The sequence below is a fragment of the Poecilia mexicana genome, unplaced genomic scaffold (assembly GCF_051168715.1).
Source record: "Poecilia mexicana isolate PSO_F unplaced genomic scaffold, ASM5116871v1 scaffold_4, whole genome shotgun sequence".
Taxonomy (NCBI): domain Eukaryota; kingdom Metazoa; phylum Chordata; class Actinopteri; order Cyprinodontiformes; family Poeciliidae; genus Poecilia; species Poecilia mexicana.
In genome coordinates this window covers 22,108,016-22,131,181 of record NW_028263373.1, presented here as the reverse complement: position 1 = coordinate 22,131,181, position 23,166 = coordinate 22,108,016, and the positions used below count along the sequence as shown (strand labels likewise).

The following is a 23,166-nucleotide window of genomic DNA, read 5'->3' as shown; positions in this document are numbered from 1 at the left end:
GGCTCAAACTGTGAAAAAGAGTTGCAGTGTGAAGAGCAGTGCTGCACCGGTGCAGCTTCTTCTCCTCCTTCACCTCCACTGGCTCTAAAATCCAGACTGTCATCTTTTTTCCCCCTTTTTTTCTTTAGAATGCACTTTAAATGTAATTGGAGTTTCTCCTGCACACTGCATTTAAAAGTGTGGCCACCGACTTTGAATCAGGCTGAAATTCAAGAAGCTCCGTGAGGAAGAGATGGAAAACCTGGAGGAATGACAGCGTGGGAAAATGTGCTACTTCAAAGGGATAGATAACACCCAACAGGAGAGGATCTGAAGAAGATGGAGAGCTGTGGAGGAGACGCTTCACGGGATAGGAGGAGCGGGAGGCGGTGGGGGGCGGAGGGACACAGGATGGCGTGAGGACATAGGCCAGTGGTTGGTTTGATTGGAGCCACGTGTGCGTCCGGCAACGTCTCTTCGCCGCTTCATGGATGTCGACGAGACGCTGGTTTCCCACGCTGCCCCGGTCTCCTCCGTCTTGGCCCAGGTAGGTGCATGCTGTCCTGCGTAGCTGAGCTTCTCGATGGCGTTTGATTCCTCTGGTCGGATGACGCCCGCTCCAAAAGTTGCCATTTTGAAAGTTCTCTGCATATTCTGCATCCACGGCTCTTCGTCGTTCAGAGCTTAGTTACAGGGTAATGGGGGGTTGAATGGGGGGGGGGGGCAGCTTGAAGGCGTTGGGAAAATATGGCGTACATCAGATGTCCCGTTATCAGTTCTGGATGCGACACGATCAATAACAGTTAAAAAGAAAATAAACTTTTTCACCAAAACTGCAACTAAAACAGAACATGGAGGGAAATACCTGAAATCACGACATTTTTAGTGACGCTGTGTAATCGGACATCTGACGAGGTTCGAATCCTCCTCACTGGATTTCCTTAAATAATTAAATAAATCAATTAAACAGTTGCCATCACATTGCTTATTTCATTTGATTCATTTTGCACATTGAAAGCAAAGCTGAAACAAATCACAGTAAAAAAAATAAAAGTAAGAGGATGTCAGTAAAAATACAATAACTGGTTAAGAAGGAACCTAGTTGAACTATCCTATGTGGATGTTTGCTTATTTTGGGCTAAATACTGTAAAAATTCAAATGAACCGTTTTAAAGGGATTTGTCTTAATGTTGGCGTCGGTAAACCAATAATCGACTCGATACGACCTCAACATGGTCAACCAAGAGCACCAATCCATGGCGACTTAACGTCTGCGTACCATCCCAACCATCTCCACTCGACGCCATTTTCTCCTCTTCAGCTTTGGATGAGGGAGGTAGCTTCAGCTGATGAATTTAGAAACTTTCACCTGCTTCTTTGGCTGAAACAAACCAAACCCACAGTAATCAAAACACCAAAAAAAAAAAAAAAAAAAAAAAAACAACCAACAGACGATTTATCCAACAGCCAGATATGATGCTTAAAGGATCAGATCTTTAGTTTTTGAAACAGAGTATTGTAAATATTTTGGAAAAGATAAAAACTAATTTAAATTTGATGCGTTTCAATTGCATTTCCATTACTTAAAATAATCCCCCCCCCATTTTCTGCACACCTCATCCCTCAGGATAGAATATCATTAGTCGTGTGAAGCAACTCTTTCAATATTTGCCTTAAACATGCCGTTATGGTAATTTTTCCTCCCTTCTAGGGCAACTAAAGGATATCCCCAAACAAATCCCTTCCATAAGAGGTTACACTGTGGAGAATGCGCTGACTAATCCATCGCTATGGGATAGGAGCAGGATTTAGCTGCTGCCCCCCTCAATTCTCTGTCACGTAAAGGGTTTCCTGACATAATGCTGTACGTACATTATGTGTACATCTACAGATAAAACCTTTAGCAGGACTTCACACGGAGCAAAGTCCAGAGAAATCCACTAAATCCCAAATGAGGAAAAAGTCCCTCTTTTTTAAAATTTTATTTCAATTTTTCCTCTTTATTTCTACATTTAGTAATTCTACAGCAACAGTTTAGTTCAAATAAAACTGTAATTCACAAAATTACATCAACACCTTTTATGTTTTTCCCCCCAGTTTGAGTAGAAACAAAGACGCCTCAAAGTGAAATCTTTTCTGCTTCACGTTTTATTTTTACATTTTCAGACTTCTTAAAATTACTTTAAAATTCTATTGTTAAAGAATGTTAAAAAATATACACTTATTTTAAAGTTTTTGCTCATTTTGTTAAATAATTTTTTTAAAGTAACAGAAAATAGTATTAAAACAATTTTCCTTCAACAAATAAAATATTTGTGTATATGTAATATTTTTATTAATAAAAGCTATGTATACCTCCTAAGAAAATCTCCTAAAGATTATTTAATTATCCAAATGACCTGTGTTTGTTTTTTTTTTAAAATGCTGTAAATTGTTTTGTTTTTTATGAATGCACAATATAAAGAACAGTATTTATTTATTATTAATATCTCAGTTGTTCTGCGTTTCTTCAAGAATTGCTATTTTTAAAATTTTGTTATTTGTGCACAATGACATTGATTTATATTTTACTTTTGGATATAAATAAATAAATTTTTGTTCTTGACAATGCAAATTAAATTAATGTTTTGGGTATTTCTGTGGCAGAGGAACAAATTAAATTTTGTGCTTTCACATCTTTTTTGGAAAAAGCCAAACTTATTTTTCTCATTTTTATTTATTTAAATTGTAACTGGCAATTTAGTGTCTCAGCATCAAAAACGGTTTAGCAGATAAATTATTAAAGCAGAAATAAAAACAATCTTGGGGGAATGTGCAGCGTCAGGGCTGAAATCTGTTATAGAATAAATAATAAAAATGTTGAGCGTGACGTCAAACGATGCTGGATGCTGCATTTCCACCGAGCGCTGCCGTCTGGCCTTTTCGGTCTTTTCACCAGACGCTTTCCTCCATCTTTTTTTTTGTTTGCTTTTTTTGTTTTTTGTTCTCTTAGGTTTCTTGGGAAAAGTTTATTCATGAATCCTTGAAGAAATCAATCTGTTGTTCATCTGCATCCTCAAGCTTCGTTGGGACTCATTACTTCTGATGTGAATAAGCAGAACTGTGCTTGAGCGAAGAAGCTCTAAAGACGAGTGCAGACCGGATCTGCTGGCGATGCCATCGGCCTGCTGTATGATGTGTTTAAAACTGTGGCTGAGCAACGGGACCCTGGACTACGTTGGCAACACTGAGCAGCCATGATCTCCGCACTTCCACCATCTGATCGGTCAGCCATGAGGGCAACTCTGAGCTGATAGTATGTGGTCAGCAGCACCGTGGCCCAACTTCCTGCTTCACCCTCAATAAAACCAAGCTGGACAATTCAGTCGACGTTGTGAAAATGGCAGCGGAGAGTTTCCAGCTGGGGACAGACGACGAGCTCCAGGCTGCGTCATCGCTAGCATCCCTCCATCTCAGGGACGGCGTTGGGATCGGGAACACTGGCCACATGGAGGACAATCCAGAGCCCGACGCTGCCCTTCCTGCGATTACATCACCACCTCCTGACCAATCACGGCAGCGAGCAGAGATCGCTCCGCCAGCAGATCAAGGTAAGATCAAAAGTACCGTTTCAAGAGTTTGGACGAATCAATAAGACGTCATTGTGATGTTTAACAAAGCAGATGAAAACAAAATGATGTTTTCTCTAAAGCAGGGGTGTAAAACTCTTTTTTTTCTGGGTCACATTAAGATTGTGGTAGAATGAGCTGATAAAACCCACTAACAAATTGTTAAAATATTAATAGATATGTTTCAACATTTGCTAAGTCTTATCATTGATGATAATTGATAATAGACCTGTTACATCAATAAATAAATCACATGGTAAATTAAAACAAGCTGAATCATTTAAATGTATGTGATTTATAGTTTTTCTCTCCCTCTACCAAAAACTGGAAAATAAAAGTCTTCAGTCTGATGCTTTGGTCTCAACTAACCTTTTTCTGAAGGACAGTCTGTTTACAGTCTTCATAATTTTATTTGATGTTTCCGTTTTAATTATTTTGGATATTTAAAATGTATTATTGAATGTATTATTGGTAAATGTTAATTTCAATTTAAAGTTTATTAATCTTTGAGAATGCGTTTTTGCATTATTATGACATTACCATTATTTTACTTGAAATAAACGATAATGACAGGCCTAGAAATTAGGTAGTATATCGATAAAAAATGCTTTGATTTGATTGATAATCAACATTCAAGCACACAAACTGTTTTTGAAGTCTCTATTTTGGTGTCCCTCTAAATCTAGAAGGACAATGTCGGGCCAGAGTTGGCCCCCGGACCTCGAGTTTGACACTTGCTGTAAGGCCTCATGTTCTCAAGTAGAAGGTGTTATTTTGTTTTTTTCTAATAAGAGGGGGGAAAAATGGGGGTTAATTTCCCCCCCCCCCCTCCCCATCACATTTTAATTCATTTATAAATAATCACAATTTGTAAACTAAATATTTCACTTAAAACTAAACGTTTGGTTTCATTTATTTAGCTTGTAAAATATTTCAATTATTTCTCTTTCATTTCATTTATATTAGAGCTGCTGGAAAATATTTTTCAAATATATAGTTTCAAGCTAAATATTTATCTTCAAACTAAGTATTCAGTTTGAAGATAAATATTAACTTACAAACTAAGTGTTTAGTTTTAAATTGTGCCATTGTGATGAATGAACATGGTGAAAATACTGAAAAATTAGCCCCCATTTTCTCTCTTGTATAATAAATAACCCATATTATTGCTGTGTATTTATGACAGTGTAGCTTTACAAACAGCTCAACTGATTCAGTTACAAGTGAACAGCTTTCAACACGAGTCTTGAAGAGAAAACTAAATCTCTCTATAAGAATTAAGAAAGGACTTTATGCTGCTCAAAAACCTAAATTACTATAAAATCAAATGCCATTTCTTTCCATTTGGTTCCCGGCTGAATAACCAGCAGATGGCAGAATTTAGTTGGTTTGTGAAATGCTGAGACCAGATTAAAATTCGAACATAAACAAAAAAAAGACTTGTCATCTGGTTTGTAAAACGACGTTAAGAGTTCTAAGGGATGTTTTAATATGAAGTTCTTACTCAAAGCTGGAATGTGTGTGTGTGTGTGTGTCAATGATCAGTTCATCTCAAGCACAAGTTGAACTAAATCTCAGTCTATTTATGAACACAGAGGCGAAAGAGTTCAAACTAAAACTGGTGTCAGTGATGTAGTTCAAAGAGATGAGTTGAACACATCAACGTGTTCCGGTCCGAAATGTTCTGATTAACCCCAGAACTAAAGCCAAAGACCTTGTGAAGACGCTGGCTGAAGCTGGCAAGTCCGTGAGAAACACACAAAAAGAAACTGACTGCAGTTCTCAAATGCAGACGGAGACAAAGTCCTTCGTTTTTGTAGACATGTTCTCTGGTCTGATGAGACTAAAGTGAACCCGTTTGGCCATGATGACCATTGTTATAATTGCAGGAAAAAGGGAAACACCGTCCCTACTGTCAAGTATGGTAGTGGCAGGATCATGATGTGGGGCTTTTTTGCACTAGAAGGATTTGGTACACTTTATAAAATATGTAGCATGATAAGGAAAGAAGATTATGTGGAAATATGGTGTATTGCACCATATTTCCATGAATGTTTGCGTAAATTTTTATGACGACGTATTTGGTGTCACAAAGTAAACTGCTCAGCAGGTAACAGTATTAACACTGAACCGATTTTTATGCGACACTGAGCTCAAAGTCAGCACTACCAGTGACGATGTCGCTGGTACTTTGTGCTGCAATAACAGGTGTGTAATGGCTGTGCTGTTGGGGGAAGAAAGGGGCCATCGCCCAGCTAGTTCAGCTAACTTGCTAGTAGCCATTCAGATTGTGGGGAAAAAAAGGAATTTGTCACAAAAAATGTAGGCAATCAGTACACTCCCCTATGAAATTTCAATCACCACACAGTACATCTGAGTATGTGGGAGTCTTAAAGCTGCAGTATGCAAGTTATGTAAAAAATAATTTTTATAAATTTGTTAAAACTGTCATGTCATGACAGTAAAATATGAGGCAGATAATCTGTGAAAATATCAAGCTCCTTCACCTCATCCAACCAAAAACAACAAATCAGAACCAGGAGGAATGTCTTAATGCTGTCCATCACTCTCTTGTACATGCTGCTCAATGTGCTAATGATGGAGAAACAACTTATCATCCCAGGAAAATCATTTATCCATCGTCACTGGATAAATTAGCCTGAACATTCACGACAGGCTGCAAGAAGGACAGGGATGATCAGCACATACATGAGCATGATCAGCAGTGCTAAGACCCGCCTCCTGGTTGTTTCCAGCTACCACTAGGAGAAGGCAGAGAAGCTAGATTTAGTCACAGATTATCTATCTCATACCATGGTGTAGCGACAGTAACAGTTTCAACAAATATGTAAAGTTTTTTTTTTTTTTTTTTTTAGAAAAATTACATGCTGGGAAATAATGGTGTCTTTATTTGGTGTACATAAACTTCTGGTTCCAACTATAAATCCTAATAAAATAAATTAAAGTTTAAGGTTGTAAAAGGGCAATGTTCAAGAGGAATGAATAGATGTAGATTTTTTTAGACATCGATGCTCTTCAGCTTTTAATAACAGACAAGTTTTGACAGAGCTGGACAGTTTGAGGCCACGAGCTTGTTAGTTTGTCCCTTTCTTATATTACAACAGCATGTGTACGATTCCTCCTGCGTACGGCTCTGCCTGCCGCAGCAATTTAAAACATCTCCAGGCATGCCATTGCAAGTGCAGAAGGGATAACTTACATCAACTGTTAACAGCAGCTCTCACTACACACATTTATCAGCACAGGCGTGGGTGTGTTTACATGCTGTTCAAGAAAACGATCCACGCTACACATTACTTCAAGAAATGTCCAGCTGACAACTTCTCACGTTTCATCTGCATTCAGAATCTCACACTGACATGCATATGTTCGACAAAATGAGGAAAGCAGCAAGACGTCACCTTAAAATCTGCCACACTGACATGGCATCTCAATGCAGACAGCTGTTGTTTGTTAGGCGAGGCAAGGCGAGGTTGAGCGCTAAGCAGAACTGGGTCTGGCCGAGTGCGCCCGGGTGCTGAGGAGTGCCAGTTTTGGTATTTTAGGCAGTCAGACAGTGTCACCTGTCAGCACACTAGTCTGGACAGTCTCCTGCAAACTGCAAGACAGGATATCTCCTCCAGTCTCGCTGGGTGACCTGCAGTGTGTGCAGACAGCCAGAGAGTGTGGATGGTCACAAACTGAGTGTCTCGAGCTGACGCCGCGGGTTGCTGTGCGGTTGATGTTTCAGAGTTCCTGGAAACAGAAAAGGACCAAAACGACGGCGAGGGGGAAGCTTGCATTCGGACGCCGGTTCCTCAGCAGCTCTCCTCCCATTTTGCTCAAGATCATGTGAATCCTGACCTGAAACCAACCAACACTAGCAAAGAAGGAGGTACTCCACATCACCAACTCATTTTATCTGAAAAAGGTCCAGTTTTTCTGTTATGCATCATATTGTTGTGCTTCGACTTTGCGATATCTGAAAAAGCAAAGTAGATTATAGATGAAGGATGTTTATTATGAACAATCGTAGCATAATTTTAATATAGCATTTAATTCAGAATGGAAACAAACATGCTGCTGCCTCCGATTGTTCTGCTTTTACTCATTCATCAAACTTAAATGTTTTAGATCAAGATGTCACCCATCCCGGTCATCATCTGTTCGAACTGCTGCCTTCCAGCAGGCGACACCGGTCTATCACGACCAGAACTTATAGATATACAAGACGTTTCTTTCCATATGCTGTGAGAGTTTTAAATTGTTATTGATTGGGGCTTTAAACTAGGTTGATGTTTAGTTAGATTGGTGTCTGATGGGATTTTTTTCCTTTCATCTTATTTTTCTGTTTATTTTAGACAGTTATTGTTCAATGACAATAAAAAGGCTTTTGGCTTTCACTTTTGAAACAATTTAAAACATCATGAAATTTGAACAGCATGACTTATTTTATTAAACAATATGTCCAAATCAGCAAGATCCTGAAGCCCCCAGATGCCATAAATGGATTGTGCCAACATTTGCATTACGTGTTTTTGATAACCAAATAGGCTTGGAATAAATGGCACCCCAATGGAAATATTCAGATTGCATTCGGCTCTGCAGGAATGAAACTGTAGCTGGTTCATGCTGATTGATGATTCGAACATTTGTGATTATTCTAAATGTCTAACTTGACATTTGTGCCCTTTGTCCAATAAGGGAGAGGTAATTTTATTTGAGAAGTTGTGTGTAACATCTTTAATGCACTTGTTTCATGTCTGTTCAGAACGTTGGCGAGTTTTGCCGTTTTAAAATAAAGTTGGCAGCACAGAATGCTGAAGGATGTTTATTTCATCCTGATCCCTGGAAGACCAGCAGCTTGTGTTGCTTAGTCTGTAGCTTAATTAGGGAGTGGAGTAGCGTCTCGACCATTATTAGAACCTGGCGCCGGTCCATTATGTGAACTCAGAAGATGCAGAACGAAGACACTACTGCATTTGATTTTATGTTTGGCATAAACAGAAGTTCAACTTTGTGTTTTTTAGGGAAATTTTACAACTCTACGCATGTCAACGCTCCTTTTCTGAATAAACTTGGTGCTGGTAAACATGTCGTAATGGGATTAATCAATTTCACGCCTGTATAAACAATACATTTGGATTATTTATGCCAAATACATTTTAATCCAATCAAGGAATTGTTTCAATTCAGCCTCATTGGAGGGTTTTCTATAGGCATAAAGGGAGTGTTTTGGGTAATTTGAACTTGGCCTTTGACTAGGCCCCTCCAAAATTTTAATTGTGTGCATCCGAGTCTGATCTGCTCCATAATCTTAGTCCAGCAAAGCAGATCCAGTCCATCGCCACCATGCTTCACTGGAAGTATTCTGTTTTTGTTTTAAGACAAATTTAATGGAAAACTTACAAGAAGTGCAACTTTTATCTCATTAAGCTAGAAAACATTTTTCCCAAAGTCTGTAGGGTCATCATAATAGTTTTTAGCAGATAAGAGATTGACCTCTGGACAGATGTTAAAGGTCAACATCACTACTGACCTAAAAGAACCCAGTCTCTTTCTTATTAATGCCGATTTGAGAAGCGAGTGAGGTCTGCAGTGGTTTAGATGTTGCTCTGATCAGGCTGTCAGACATGTTTTATTCCTGATCTTACAGGTCGACGCTAAACAGACCTGCAGGTAGTGAAATTAAACTCAGCTTTCCAAAAATATGTGGATAATCACAGTTCATTCACTACTTCTGAAATATCTTTTTCAAAACAGGGTCACCGTTGGTTTGGATAATTTTTTTTTCTCAATGAACGAAATCCATTTTAGAAAAATACACTTTCCATTTATTCTGCTCATCTATGCGATAGGGTTAGAGAATCAGTTATTTGATCCGAGACATTTGGTGAAAACATTTTAAAGTTATACATATAAAAAGTTCCTACTCGTGTTTTTATTTTGTCGTTACATAAAATTATCCTGCGTTTTGTGGTCAGATATCCCACCAGAGAACAACATAACCAAAGCGATGGCAGCCTCTGACAGCAGCACTGATGATCAGCAGCTGTCTGATGCAGAATGGTACTGGGGCAACATTTCACGGTAGGAACCATTTATATAATCCGGGTTAGGGTTCATTTGGATCCAAAGCTCCAAATTAACACTTTTTCTAAGACTTCTTCTGCAATCCTGAAATTATAATCAACAACATTTGGGTTTCAAGACTAATCTCAAGCGAGAATATTATTTTGAAAGGCTAGTATTTCTACAATTTTGGTTTTTCGTTTTGGCCTCTTGTTTTCCAGTCTTTATAAATCATGAATGTTATCTTTTATTTTATCTAGAGAGGAGGTAAATGAGATGATGAGAAACACTCCTGATGGTACGTTTCTGGTACGAAATGCTTCCAGCAGGATTAAAGGGGAATACACGCTGACTCTTCGGTAAGTTTTGTTTTAAATCTTAATCTAAAAACCCAGTTTAAAAAAAATAAAAAATTGTTCTTGCAGTCTGAACTTCTTACTGACACACCAGAGGACGTCGGGTCACTAAGAATATTTAGGATAGAGTTATACTCCCCTCTTCATTTTTTGCTTTAAGCTGTCAGCTAAAAAAAGAAAAGCTTTCCTCAGGTTCTCCCCTCTAATAAAAGAGACAAGTTTGACGATTGAGGTTGTGTCAACCATTTAGCCGCCATTTTTAAAAAGGTAGCAGTATTCTCAAACTTGAGATTTTCAAGCTATCAGACAGGTTTCAACTCAGCTTGTCAGGAATAAAGGTCAAGGACATTTACTTTGGAACAGCAACAACATTTAGCTGGTGTCTAAACTATGCATTTTGTCTAGGTCTTCCAATTATGTGTAATATATTTATGAAATTAAAAAAATAAACATTTTAAATATCCTGTTGGCTCTTTGATGTTTTAGTCAATATCACTGAAACTGAATTACATTTTTTCCTCCATGAATTGTTCCAGTCCTTATAAACTGATTATTCAAAGCAATCTGATCATGCTACTTGTGTTTTTAATGGTTATTATAATGGCATAATAATTATGGATCAGTACATAAAAATAAAAATAAAAAATCAGCTTTTTTGTAACGCCACAGGCTGTGATCAGGTTAAACTTTTGCTTTTTTAATTTTCAGTTATAACTTTAGACATTCTGTGGTTTCTGTCCCAACTTAGTAAAATCAGAACCAGCTGCTTTTGTAATGTTAAACTTTGCTGATTAGATTTTGGCACCGACTGCAGCAGTTGGAAACAGGAGCAACAAGATGCATTTCACTTGTGTTTTTCCACTCATTTATCAAACAATACGCCACAGAAACACCCACTTTAATCAAAGCTGATTGTGTTGCTTCACTAAATCATTGCTGCATATACATGTTTGCAACCAAGTCCTGATTTTTCAGTCACATCAATCCAGCAAGTGGCTAAAGAAGCATTGCTATGCAGCATGGCTAATTTATGGCTACAGTTTGGTTCTGGACGCATTTATATTTATATAAATGTTATATTTATTTAAAAAAAAAAGAAAATTAACATTTTTGCTCAATTTGTAGAAAGGGAGCACTTACTGATGCTTTCTGGCATAGGGACAAATAAAAATGACAAATATAGAAAGAAACAGAACTTTTTATGGTAGGAAGTCTGAAAATTTTTTTTGAAGGTTGTTGTATCTTCTTAAGAGTTCTTAAAGAGAAAATACATTGGACAAAATCAGTTTGACAGGGCCAACCTTTACAAAAACAAGAGATTAGAGATTCTGACTTCTGTTAATAGGAGCTTTGGAAAAAAATAGATTAAAAAAAATAAAAACAGACCTCACCCATAGGTACTGGTTCCGGGATAAACAAAAAACAAGTCACTGTGAACATGGAGAAAAGACATGACTGTCCATTTCTGACTTTTACAGAAAAGATGGGTACAACCGACTAATAAAAATCTTCCATCAAGGGGGGAAGTGTGGCTTTTCTGAGCCACTGACTTTTCCCTCACCGGTAGACCTGATCCAGTACTACCAGAAGAAATCACTAGCCCAGTACAACTCTAAGCTGGATATCAGGTTACTTTACCCAGTTTCCAGATACTATCAGGTAAGTGTTGACTTTTCCTGATAAGAAAAACGGGAAAAAAATTCAAATGAAAATTTGAAACAACCCATCACAACACTCCTGAGTGATTTTACATTCCTCTCTGTGTAGCACCATGTGATTGAGATCGATATTGCAGCAATCGGAGAACAGCTGAGGATATTTCAGGATCAATACAAGGAGAAAAGTCAAGAATATGACCATCTATTTAAGGAGCTGAACCAAACCTCACAGGTACCAACACAACATTTATAAATAGCCATAGTTACTACATCATCACTGGTTATTTTGGGGTAAAAAATAAATAAACTTTTCCTAAGCCACTAAAAGCAGAGTTAATTTCTCATTTGGCGCTTTAGCTAGCTTTGAAAACGTTTAGCACGCCAAGCATGATATCAAACATGAAACATACAGGTACAAAAGAAAACAATATAAATACAATACATTATAGGACGTGTAAAATATGCCAAAATTAAATTGGTGCTTGAGGGGTGTAGTCTTTTTGGGGCAGATATTTGGATTGAAGTTAGCGCTTTAGCATTAGCTCCTGCTAAATATCATGGCATGGTGGCGTTCCTGAACAAATACCAGAATATGTTCATGTGCAGAACGAAGTTTGAAACTTTAAAAACTGACAAAAAAATAGCTACAATTAAACTGTGCCTGTTTATAGTGCTATATTCATTAAAAAACTAATCTCCATTTAAGTTCTAAGCTTTTAGAACATAAAAAAATATTACAGAAATTTAAAGATTCTTTGCTTACTCCTGACCAAACTGAAAAATGTTTGAAGCGTACTGTACCGTCCCTTTAAAACCATGGTACACATCAAACAGACTTTTGTGTACCATTATACCTCTATTCAATATTACTCTTATTCCCCTAATTTACAGGAGCTCCAGAGTAAGCGAACGGCCATTGAGGCTTTCAGTGAAATCATCCGGATCTTTGAGGAGGAGTGTGAAACCCAGGAGCGCTACAGCAAGGAATACATCGACATGTTCCTCACTTTAGACAGCAGCACAAAAAATGACAAGTAGGATTCCTAACATAATTCAGTCAATTCAACCCCATGTTTCTACAGCTAATATTAAATAATCACTGTGGTTGCTTCTTTGGCAGCAGAATTCAAAACAACTCTGAGGAACTGCAGTCCAGGGTGGAGGAGATCCACAACAGCAAGAAGATGTTGGAGGAAGAACTGAGGACAAAAGCATTGGCTCACATGGAGGTCGACAGGAAAATTACGAGACTGAAGCCTGATCTTGTACAGCTCAGAAAAATCAGAGATCAATACCTCCTGTAAGTATTGGCACCACAGATACCCCTATCAAAGAGCCTTGTTTTATAGTTCTAAAAACAAAAGTCAGCACATCAAAGCTAAAAGAAAATTTAACAGAGTAATTATTGAATTAAATTTTAACAATTTAAAAAGAACGAAAGAACGCAAAGATGTTAAAGTGAATCTTTCTGACCTTGTTTTGCTAATATTTCAGATGGCTCACCCAGCAAGGCATGAGACAGAGTCAAATTAACAACTGGTTGGGTGTCAGAGCTGATGAAGAGTAAGTATCCTTTTCTTGATCTATTAAAACAACTTCGAAGTTCTAAGATTTTTTTTTTTTAATTGCATCATAGCTAACGTAAGGATGTGCAACTCCAGTTTCTAAGGGCTGATGTCTTGAATATTTTAGATTTTGCTCCAACATATCTGGCTCAAGTTACTGATTTACACCCTCAATACGTCATAAAAGCAGGACTGGACGATCTGTCTGAAAAACCTATTGTAATACAAGTGTTTCGTATCAGTAGATATCAATAATTATTTGTTTTTTTATTATTTAAACAACTGAAATACTACTAAACTGGTGGCATGACCTTCCCCATTTCATCCACAGTTTTCGCTCCATGCTGGGGTTTTTTATTATTATGTTTAAGCATTTATGAGGCGTAGTGGAGAAACCTTAAAGTTTCTCAGCAGGTTGTTGCTAGGTAACCACAAGTTACTCAACAAGTTGTTGCTAGGTAACCAGTGAGAAGCAAGTTAGTTGATGCCACCAATCTTTCCTCTACTTACATCTCCCAGAATGTCAACACTTGAATGATCAAATACTGTAATAGACAATGAGATGAGGAATCACTAAATAATTCAGTTAATTTAACCTGCCTTCATTCAAGCCCTTACACCCTTGAAGACGACACCCATGAGGAGGAGAGAAGTTGGTATGTCGGAGGTATGAGACGAAGAGAGGCGGAGGAGCTGCTGAAAGGAAGGCGTGACGGGACATTCTTGATCAGGGACAGCCAGACTCAGAGGGGATCCTTTGCTTGCTCTGTTGTGTGAGTATCTTCACATCTCCTTGTTTCAAAGTAAAAAAAAAAAAAAGATTTGCACTGGCTAACTTTTCCTGAAACAGTCTACATTACCATAGACCAGGGACTCTCAAAAGTGTGGGATGCGCCCCCTAGTGTAGCCATCATGTCATGACTGAAAGATCCTTGCTGATTTTTTTATTTTTTATTGCAGGTGGAACTGCTTATGTTTTCAGAATTGCTCCCTGAGCTTTACTCGTAGTGACATAAATAAGTGTTTTAAGGTGACGGGACATCATGCACTTTTCTTATGCTGCATTGCTGCACAAGAGAAGCTGATCCACAGTATAACATTGGGCTGCACTCTAATAATCACTCTGTGCATCTTGATTTACTTTTATTTCTTCACTCCATCCATATTTTGTTTTAAAAGTTAGAACTTAAAACAAAAAGTGACCCGTGTTTCCTCCTGCAGCGTGGACGGAGACGTCAAACACTGTGTGATCTACAGGACATCGACAGGCTATGGCTTCGCTGAGCCCTACAACTTGTACTCGTCGCTGAGGGAGCTTGTCCTCCACTACCGCCACACATCACTGATCCAACACAACCAGCAGCTGAATGTAACCCTGGCCTGGCCCGCTTTCAGTCAGCAGTCCAGCTGAGATGCACCAGCACAACGTCCTGATTCCCAAAGTTTCACAGCATTAGCACGGAGGACTCACCCATATGGAGACACAGATGAAAACAAAGAGCCTGTTAGCGATTCAGTCAGAAGAACTAACTGGTATGTTTTCACATAAAATACAAGAATCAACAGCAGTCAGCTTATAATACAGATTTGAAGCAACTTTAGCTTTAATTATGTCTCAGACTGTCTGCAGCCCTAAAAACTTACATGCTGGCACACTTTAAGATGTTCAGCTCAAGCTGTCCAATGCAGATCTTATAAAAATGACACCAGTTTATCATGTTGCTATAAAATCCAATCTGTAGCTGTTCCAATTCATTTTTTTAAACTGATCGTATTTGTTGTCTGAATCACTTTTTATTCACACATAAACAATAATGCACACGTTTGTAAAATTTAGAGGTTTTACAAGACATAAGGAGGAACAGAAAAGCATTAATAAAACCATTTTTACTAAAACAGTTGAAGCAGATGGCTGTACAGTCATGGGAAAAAATGCAGCCTTGCTGCTAATCAAAGGCACATGATTAATTAGTCCTCACATCATGAGTGTAACGATCACAGAGATGGCAGAACAGGGATGGTTTGGAGTAAACTGGTGTGTTTTAACACAATGCCAATGTTGAAAGACATCAATGACCTTTGAGAAGAAATTTTTCAGGTTTTCCATCAAACTTGGAAAAAGACTGAACAATTAGAAAAGACTAAACAAGTATGGCTGGCATGGAAGGGATGTCAGGAGAAATTCTTGATCCATGAAAAGAGTATTGCTTAATTAGGTTTTGCAAAGTTGCATCTGAATGAACTACAAGGACTTAAGGAATGATCAATGTCGTTTGGACAGATGGGACCAAATTAGAGACAAACAGACATCCTCACTTGAACTGCATGGTGGTGGAGAGGGTTTCCCCACCCCCCCCTAGTTGTAGACCCATTTATTTGACCCTAATATTCATATGTTAGGGTGAACCTCAAACCAAACTTCTACCACAGTACATTTCACACCCGATAGTCCGGTAGACCCGGTTTGATTGGGAACCATATTTGCTTTCACGCTGCAAGTGCCAAACAACCCAAAGCTGCTGAAAAACCTGTTCCCCCCTTCACCTATGGAGGCGCTGCACCAAGAACCACTGAAGGAAACGACACAAAAACCTCTGAAGAAGACACTGAGAGAAACTTCCTTCTTCACAAAATGGAGTAGCATCAGAGTTTAGCTGTTGTAGGATTTCTCTTTTGTCTTTGGTAAAAGACAATGAGCCTTGTCTCCTGCTAGTACTGGACAAGTGCATTTGTTTTTGGTTGTACCCAGAATGCCCTACACTGTAGTACGTTTCCTGATTTTGGAGCGGCCCCTGGTTTGCTTGGCATTCACATTTTCACTGAAACTGCATCAGAGTTCACTTCAACCTAACAGAGACGTTGATATTTTGGTCCCCCATCAGAGCTTGGTTGAATAGTCACACCTCCCCAAACAAACCAGACTTTTCTGGCAAACAAACTCAAGTTTGATTAAAGTGACTAATAAGCCTGGTGTGAAAGGTGTTGAAAAATTCAATCTAGACAATTATCTTACGTTGTTGGCTGCTATTAAATTATGGCTTGTCCTTTCCCATGACTGTAGGTCGGATGCCTGTTTTTGCTCTTCACTGATAGATTTGATCTTCTGTCTGAGTAACATGGAGTAGTTAGCTTCTAGAAATACTGGATTTTTAAACAACTTCACCCCAAAGACTTACAAGGAAGCTAAATGCTAATGTTTCCAGAAAAATCTACTCAATCCTCCTGCGGATCATATTATTTTCTAAACTATGGTCCAAAACAATGTAGTCAAAGGTTAATCCCCACACACATTTAATCTCTCTGTAGTAAGACATGTCTTCCATGCAATCAAACACGTTTATTCAGGGACGAAGGAGTGTTAAAGGTGCTCCGAGGGAAACTAAGCTCAGGAAGGGACTCTGCAAACATGAAGAGTACTGCAGGGACTGGGGAGACACTCAAGCACTTTATCCAGAAAAAAAATACAAAAAGGAATAGGTTCTCCAAGATGGCTCCTTTTTGCTGCTCTTGGCTAGTGAAACATTTTTGCTTTATTCAACATAAATTACATTTTTTCCTCTTCGTAATATGTCTCATTTGACAGTATATTGAGAGAGACAAAGATCGGACAACAATCTATTGTTTAAATAAAGCGAGTAATCACTCTGGTTTAGATTAATACTCTCTTTACTTTATTTCCTTTTCCAAGGATTTGAACAGAAGATTTTATGTTACGTTTGTTGATTATATTATGGATGACATTACAAAAGGCTAAAACAGCTGGTTTACAAATCTTTAAGTAATTGTTGAAAGGTGCCTTTAAGAGTTTTACGCCAGCTACAATATTCACCTTACAGACTACAATGGTTTGATGAAATCAATAGGTTTTGTCTGGTTGGATATGATTTCCTAAACATCCATGACGATCAATCAGAAGAAGGCTTTGCCTCCAATTTAGCAGTACAATTTTAAGGACGACCCATAGCACAGACCTATTAACATAAAAGTCTGAGAGAAACTGCACAGAAAGGGTCACTGACATTTCAGGATAAAGCCAATTTAGCACATAAATAAAATCTGGAGTTAATCCACGTGTCACGACTAACATCTATGTTATTTGTGTCAAGGATAATCTAAAACTACACAGCGACTTCCCTATTCACTACTGAAATTGCAATACAGGGTTTCCCCCAGTGTATTGTAAGCCTGGCGGGCCACCAGGCTTTACTTGTGCCCCCACAAGGCTAAGCGTTGCTTATATATTGAAGTCTTTTTAAAATGTTTGCATTTTTAAGACTTTATAGTTGGTGTTCGGGTATTAATCTTTCAAGAACACAAAATTATCAAGTGATATTTTCACATTTCTTGTCAACTTTAAACATTTTTAACTCAAAAACAGTTAAAATTTTATTTTTTTAACCGTTTAAAAAAAAACAGTTAAACTTGCTAAGTTTAATTTTAAGGGAGAAACCTGCTAAGTTTTCTGGGGGAAACTTTGCAATGCAAGTTTCTAATAGTCCAACAACCAAATTTCAGTTTAAATTTTGCTGCGTTTACATTTCTTATTGGGGTTTCAGAGCAGGTAACATTTCCAATAAATATGACCATGAATATAAACACCATTAAGCTATGTTCACAAAACAAGCAAATCAGATCCTTTCTGCCCATTTGAGGCTTATATCTGACTTTTTCATTGTGGTCTGATCGGCCCAATTCCGATCTTTCACCACAACCCCCAGATGGAAAAGAAATGAATAGAAATCCAATTTGTGCCACTTCCCTATTTGGTACTAATTGGATACCTATCCCACTGTTTTCAATTGCAGTCTGAACGGTCTTGTGACATTTTATCCAACTTTCATGTCACCGTCGTGAGAAACGCATCAGTTATGGTAAATACAAACATAAACAACGACTGAAAATTAATAAAGAAGTCAGTTAAGTTGACAAACTCAGATCAGACGAGATGACCCGCTAAACACATTACTAAGCAGAGGAAAATAAACCAGCTAGCCACAAACAGAGGGTCACATTATTGGTGCTCCTGTTAGAAATGCACTTTTATTGCAGTAGCATAATCTCAAGCTGTTAGTGTGATTGTCTTTCTCCAGCCCTGTTTGTCACAATTCCAGTTTAGAGATCAGCAATTTGAGTGGCTGTTCTCCAATACCTGCTTTTTGTGAAGATCAACACATATCTGCTTTACTTGAATCGCATGAATAATAATGGGCTTGTGTTGAATCATAATCATAACCTTGGGAATAATGGCATCGCGAAATATTAAAGCAAACTCAGAGATGATCTGAGGAAATTTAAAAGTTTGAGGCATAAAACCTAACAATGGTTTGTTTAGATTAATTTTGAATGAGTTTTTATAGGTGCTAGTAAGTGTGGAAATGGTGATTTTATGAAGAACAAGCATCTTTTAGAACGACATTATTCCTCCCACTCAAAAAAATAATTCTCAAATTTTCAGTGTGAAGTTATAGCATTTAAATAAAAGTAAAATTTTATGAAAGGATTTTTTTTTGTATTATTAGAGGTCATCAGTCTTTTCCTTAGCTACATATGTAGAGCTCTATTAAATTGTTTACATCCTAATATATTAAGTAGTGAGAGATGCATATGTTAATGATAATCCAGAAGTACTGTGATGTGATCCATAGAACGAAGCAAGTATTACCTCTAAAAGCTTTAAAATAGTTACTACCTCAGTTTGAGGTAAAACTCAAAAAAAAAGATGAAACACTGTGTCTAAGTTAGGAGATTCTTAGTTTAACATTTCCAAGCTTGTTTTCTATTATAATTATTGGCATTTCAATATAAATTGTTTACATTTTAAAGCTATCCAGGAATAGTCAACTCTGGGGGAACCTGGTCTTCCACCCAGGGACCTTGGACTGAGAGTGGCAATGATGTATTGTCTGAAAATAAAATAAAAAAAACACAAATAAAACAATGATATTATTAAAGATATTCATATTTAGGCGCACATAATATTTGTTAAAGGCTGATAAATAATTATTCTCTATTATGATGGGTCACTTTTAATGCATTTCTCTCTTAACGGTCCACCATGTGCTTGATTGTCATTATGTATGTCACTTGATGTTGTCAGTTCTGTTAGACTGTTACCTGCCGTGAAGTGAGTTGGACAGATTTTAGCTTTTCTGGTTGTAAAAAAGAAAAGAAAAAAAAAAAGAAATGATAAGTTGCATGATCTTGTTACAATGCATATAATATGTTAGGCTGGGTACTGTTTAGAAATCAGTTTCACTTTTACCACCAGCTAGATAAGACACTTTCTTTGCTTTTTACCTCAAAATTATGTAAAAGATTTTCCTTTATTTGTGCGATTTGTGGTTGCCATGATTTGTTGTAGTTTTCTATTTTAAACGACACAGTACAGAGTAGCTGGCTCATGTTTAACGTTAGGTGTGCCTGCTACCACATCAGTTCGTTAGTGTTGCACAGTATTAAAATGTGAAGTCTTGCAATGCACAGGTTTTGAACAAACCACCACAACGGAGTGAGACGAAAACTTGTATGAAAGTAAAAAATGAAGATGTCTGCCCCTTCTAAGTCATGTTGTGTATTTTGTACTTTTGGCAGATGAAACATGCCGAGCGATAGATTATATCTGCAGCTTTAAACATAAATGTTTATTTACAGAAAGGCTGTATATCTGTTGATTTTGTTGCACAAGTACAGAAAAAAAATAAAATAAATGAATATACGGGTTGTATGTGAGCAGAAGCAGGCATGACCACCGCTCTGTGGGGTTTGAATAAAGCATAGCATTTGCACAGAAGTATCTTCAAATAGTTAGATACTTTAACTTTCCTCATGTACACCAACCCTGTTTAAGAGGCAGGTAGACTCGTCATAGTTGTATATATCTATGGGAAAAAAGTTGCAAATGAGATTAATGTGTAGTAGCTCCATAAAAAAAGTAAGTAGCATCTATATCTAGATGACTACTGAAATATAATTGATATTTTCTGTAAAGTTGGAGAGTTTTGTGCACAATTTGGTCTTTTTCTGTGCCATTGTTGCTTTCTATATATGTAATGTTTTATCACTGTGCAAACAGAATATTAAAAAAATAATATTTTGAAATGAGAAAAGATGCTGGAAGACATTAAGCACCAATTTATATTTCATGGCACCAATCATCTTTTTAACCGTTTAGATGCTGTAGCTGTTGTTGCAGATGTGCAGCAACAGAAAATAAAGCTGAATTTATTGGGATGTTTATTTATTTTCAAAACTTCTATTATTCAGTTTGGTAATTACCTAAAGTAATTAGTTGTTGTTTTTGTTTTTGTTCCCGAGTAACTGAATTTAATTGTGCAAGATGTTAAGGACTTGTGGCATGGAAGAATAAATCCATTAGCGGCGTTGAAATTTAAAAAACAATTGGTAGAAATAGAGTTGGTTTTCTCTACAGTTAATTCTAGCTTTTTGTTTAAAAGACGACTTGAGAGGCTTGATATTACAAGAACAGAGAGAGATAATGAGAGAGAGCAATGCTGTAGGTGTGAGAGTAAGTGTTTTTATTGTGGTTGATTCCATGCAGCTAATGCAAAGTTGAATATTTTAGCACTTCCTACAAAGTTATTTTTGCAGTGTATGGAAAACAGAATGGCTTTAGCAGATAAAAAGATGTTGATAGAAAGTAGAAGAATGGAACATGTTTGCAACTTAGAAACTGAAATCAGAAAAATTGTAGTGGTCCCTAACTTGTGAAATCAGTCACGTCAAATATAACTTCAAAAAGTTATTTTCAGTACTTAGACACTGTACACTTCAAATAAACATATTTAAAGTGTTTATTTCTGTTCATTTGGATTCATAAGGTTTACAGCAAATTTCAATTATACTACAAAAATTTTAAAAAGTATATCATTAAATACAGAAATGTTAATCTTCTGAAAAGCATGTCCATGTGCTGCTGTTTTTAGACCTACAACATCTTTTCCTTCTTCTCAAATTTCTAAGAAAAATCACTGACTTGACATTTGGAGGGGAAACCTCAAAAGGTCAAGATTACTCAGCGCTGTATCCGGCACAATTAATGGAAAGTTGAGTGGAAGGAAAAAGTTGGGGGGGGGGAAACAGAGATATCTGCAGAACTTCCTTTACAGATTCTTGGAAGAATTTGAATAGATTAAATTTTTTGTTTCCTGGTTGCTAAACAGAAATGTCATGTTAGTCAAAGGTCAGAGATCAAGTCTTATCCAGAATTACAGGCAAGTGTTGGACGGTAAGCGTTTGGGTGGGATTAAAAATAGAAATTAACTTTGACAATAAAATTAATCGGAAGACTCATTTTTCGTATCGTAATGATTTTTTTGTCTTTGGATCCAAAACTTTCTTCCATGCCATGATGAGATGTTATCTTGCATTTGTGTTTTTTTTCCCCTTTAGTAGTGTTACTTTCAAATTGATGAAAATGTTGTTAGCTTTGTAAAATGTTAATTATCTAGGATCTCTGATCTGTATATATGGTTTAATCCCATTTTTAATTTCTGTATCACGTTAAAAACACCGTCAGGATGATGTTTCTGTGACTTATTGTCCTTTCCTTTGTGGACGACTAAAAGTGTCTCTTGTTTGATTTTGAGAATAACAGAATTGATCAAAATGGTTTTTGGAAGCAATCTTGTTATTGTAAATGTTTATTTTCTGTATTAATTATGCAATGCCACACACCTTGTGAGAAATTTTTTTTTCTTTAAAAAGATCCTACCTGAAAAATTGGATTTTAACTATTCTGTTGGTGTAAAACCTGACTTTACCTGACTGAGAAAATTATGTTGAAGTAAGCACTTTCAGTTCTCAAATAAATTTGAAATGGTTAAATGAGCAGTTGTTTTGTTTAAAGACATTAATAACACTTTCTAGTCTTCAGCAGCTGACTACAATAAACCCCAAATATTGCTTATTAATGATGCTGAAACAGTTGGACATTAAAGACTAAAAAGAGAAATTGTCATCCATTTGTAAAATACACATGTAATATTAAATATATAACCATGATGAAGTCTATGAAAGCAACGTCACAGGAATGTGGGCTCAGGTCAGTCCAACAAAATATTAATGTTACCTTTTTTTGGCTAGGCAGTGCATATCCTTGATGTTCGTCAGGCTTTTGTGGAGAAGGGGCACCTTCAGTTGATCCTAGAACCGCCCCTGCTTTTCCAAAGTTGCACTTCAGCTACCTGCAGCTTCCTAACAGACAGTTGACAACGTTTAAAACTGAAAAAAAGCTCCTGACTTCCAAAGTCGAAATATATCTAAATACGAGCTCAGAAAGTAAAACAGCCTGTTTGCTAACATATTAGCAAAACATGCTAAAGCGTGTGATAGATTCTTACCTTCAAACACCAGCCATGGTTAATATGGACGCTGGCTCATTCCTGAAGAGATAACAAATAAATAAATAAAACACTGGAAGCAAAAAAGGGAAGTCATCCTTCGTCCAAAAACAGCTAGTCAGGACAGCAACCGCTAAGCTAACAGGTGTAATTAATTCGCTGATGGAAATTCTGTCCTACATACTCCAGTACTGTAGGTGGCGGTATACACCACGAGTCGGTGTTGGGATAACACTTTATTGAACCCAAATGGAAATTAAATGTAGTTGTAACTCATATTAATTGAAATCATTCAGAGAAATATTGCTGATGGAGATGGTTGTTGATAGGAAAGATCTCCTGTAGAGAATTGAAGAAGCCCCTGACTAAAGAGATTGTTTTTCTAATACAGTCTCATGAAGAGGATGGTCAGGGTTGCCCCATAATTTTCTTGATTTTAAATCCTTCTTTCCATTATCATATCCAGAAGGTATGATATTTGTCATTCTAACAGAAATTCATCATGATTCCTATTTTTTTTTATTTTTAAATCACATCTCCAAAATTTTAAAGAGAAAATTGCAGCCTAT

At 37.1% G+C, this 23,166-nt stretch overlaps 1 protein-coding gene and 1 long non-coding RNA gene across 2 annotated transcripts; one reads left to right on the top strand and one right to left on the bottom strand.

The window, feature by feature from the left end:
• Window positions 1-154: 154 nt before the first annotated feature.
• LOC106907916 (uncharacterized) lies at window positions 155-22,803 on the bottom strand. The gene is made up of 5 exons (XR_015762704.1): window positions 22,598-22,803; window positions 22,327-22,451; window positions 1,259-1,360; window positions 845-919; window positions 155-757 (listed from the first exon to the last, which is right to left on the bottom strand). It is a non-coding gene; the product is annotated as an uncharacterized LOC106907916 (long non-coding RNA).
• On the top strand, window positions 3,233-22,082 carry LOC106907915 (phosphatidylinositol 3-kinase regulatory subunit gamma-like). Its single transcript, XM_088005077.1, has 11 exons — window positions 3,233-3,569; window positions 7,303-7,482; window positions 9,572-9,677; window positions 9,920-10,018; window positions 11,494-11,674; window positions 11,783-11,905; window positions 12,565-12,707; window positions 12,797-12,973; window positions 13,168-13,236; window positions 13,850-14,011; window positions 14,460-22,082. The coding sequence occupies exons 1-11, from the start codon at window positions 3,359-3,361 to the stop codon at window positions 14,647-14,649; spliced, it is 1,641 nt and encodes a 546-aa protein (XP_087861203.1). The 5' UTR covers window positions 3,233-3,358; the 3' UTR covers window positions 14,650-22,082.
• Window positions 22,804-23,166: the final 363 nt, after the last annotated feature.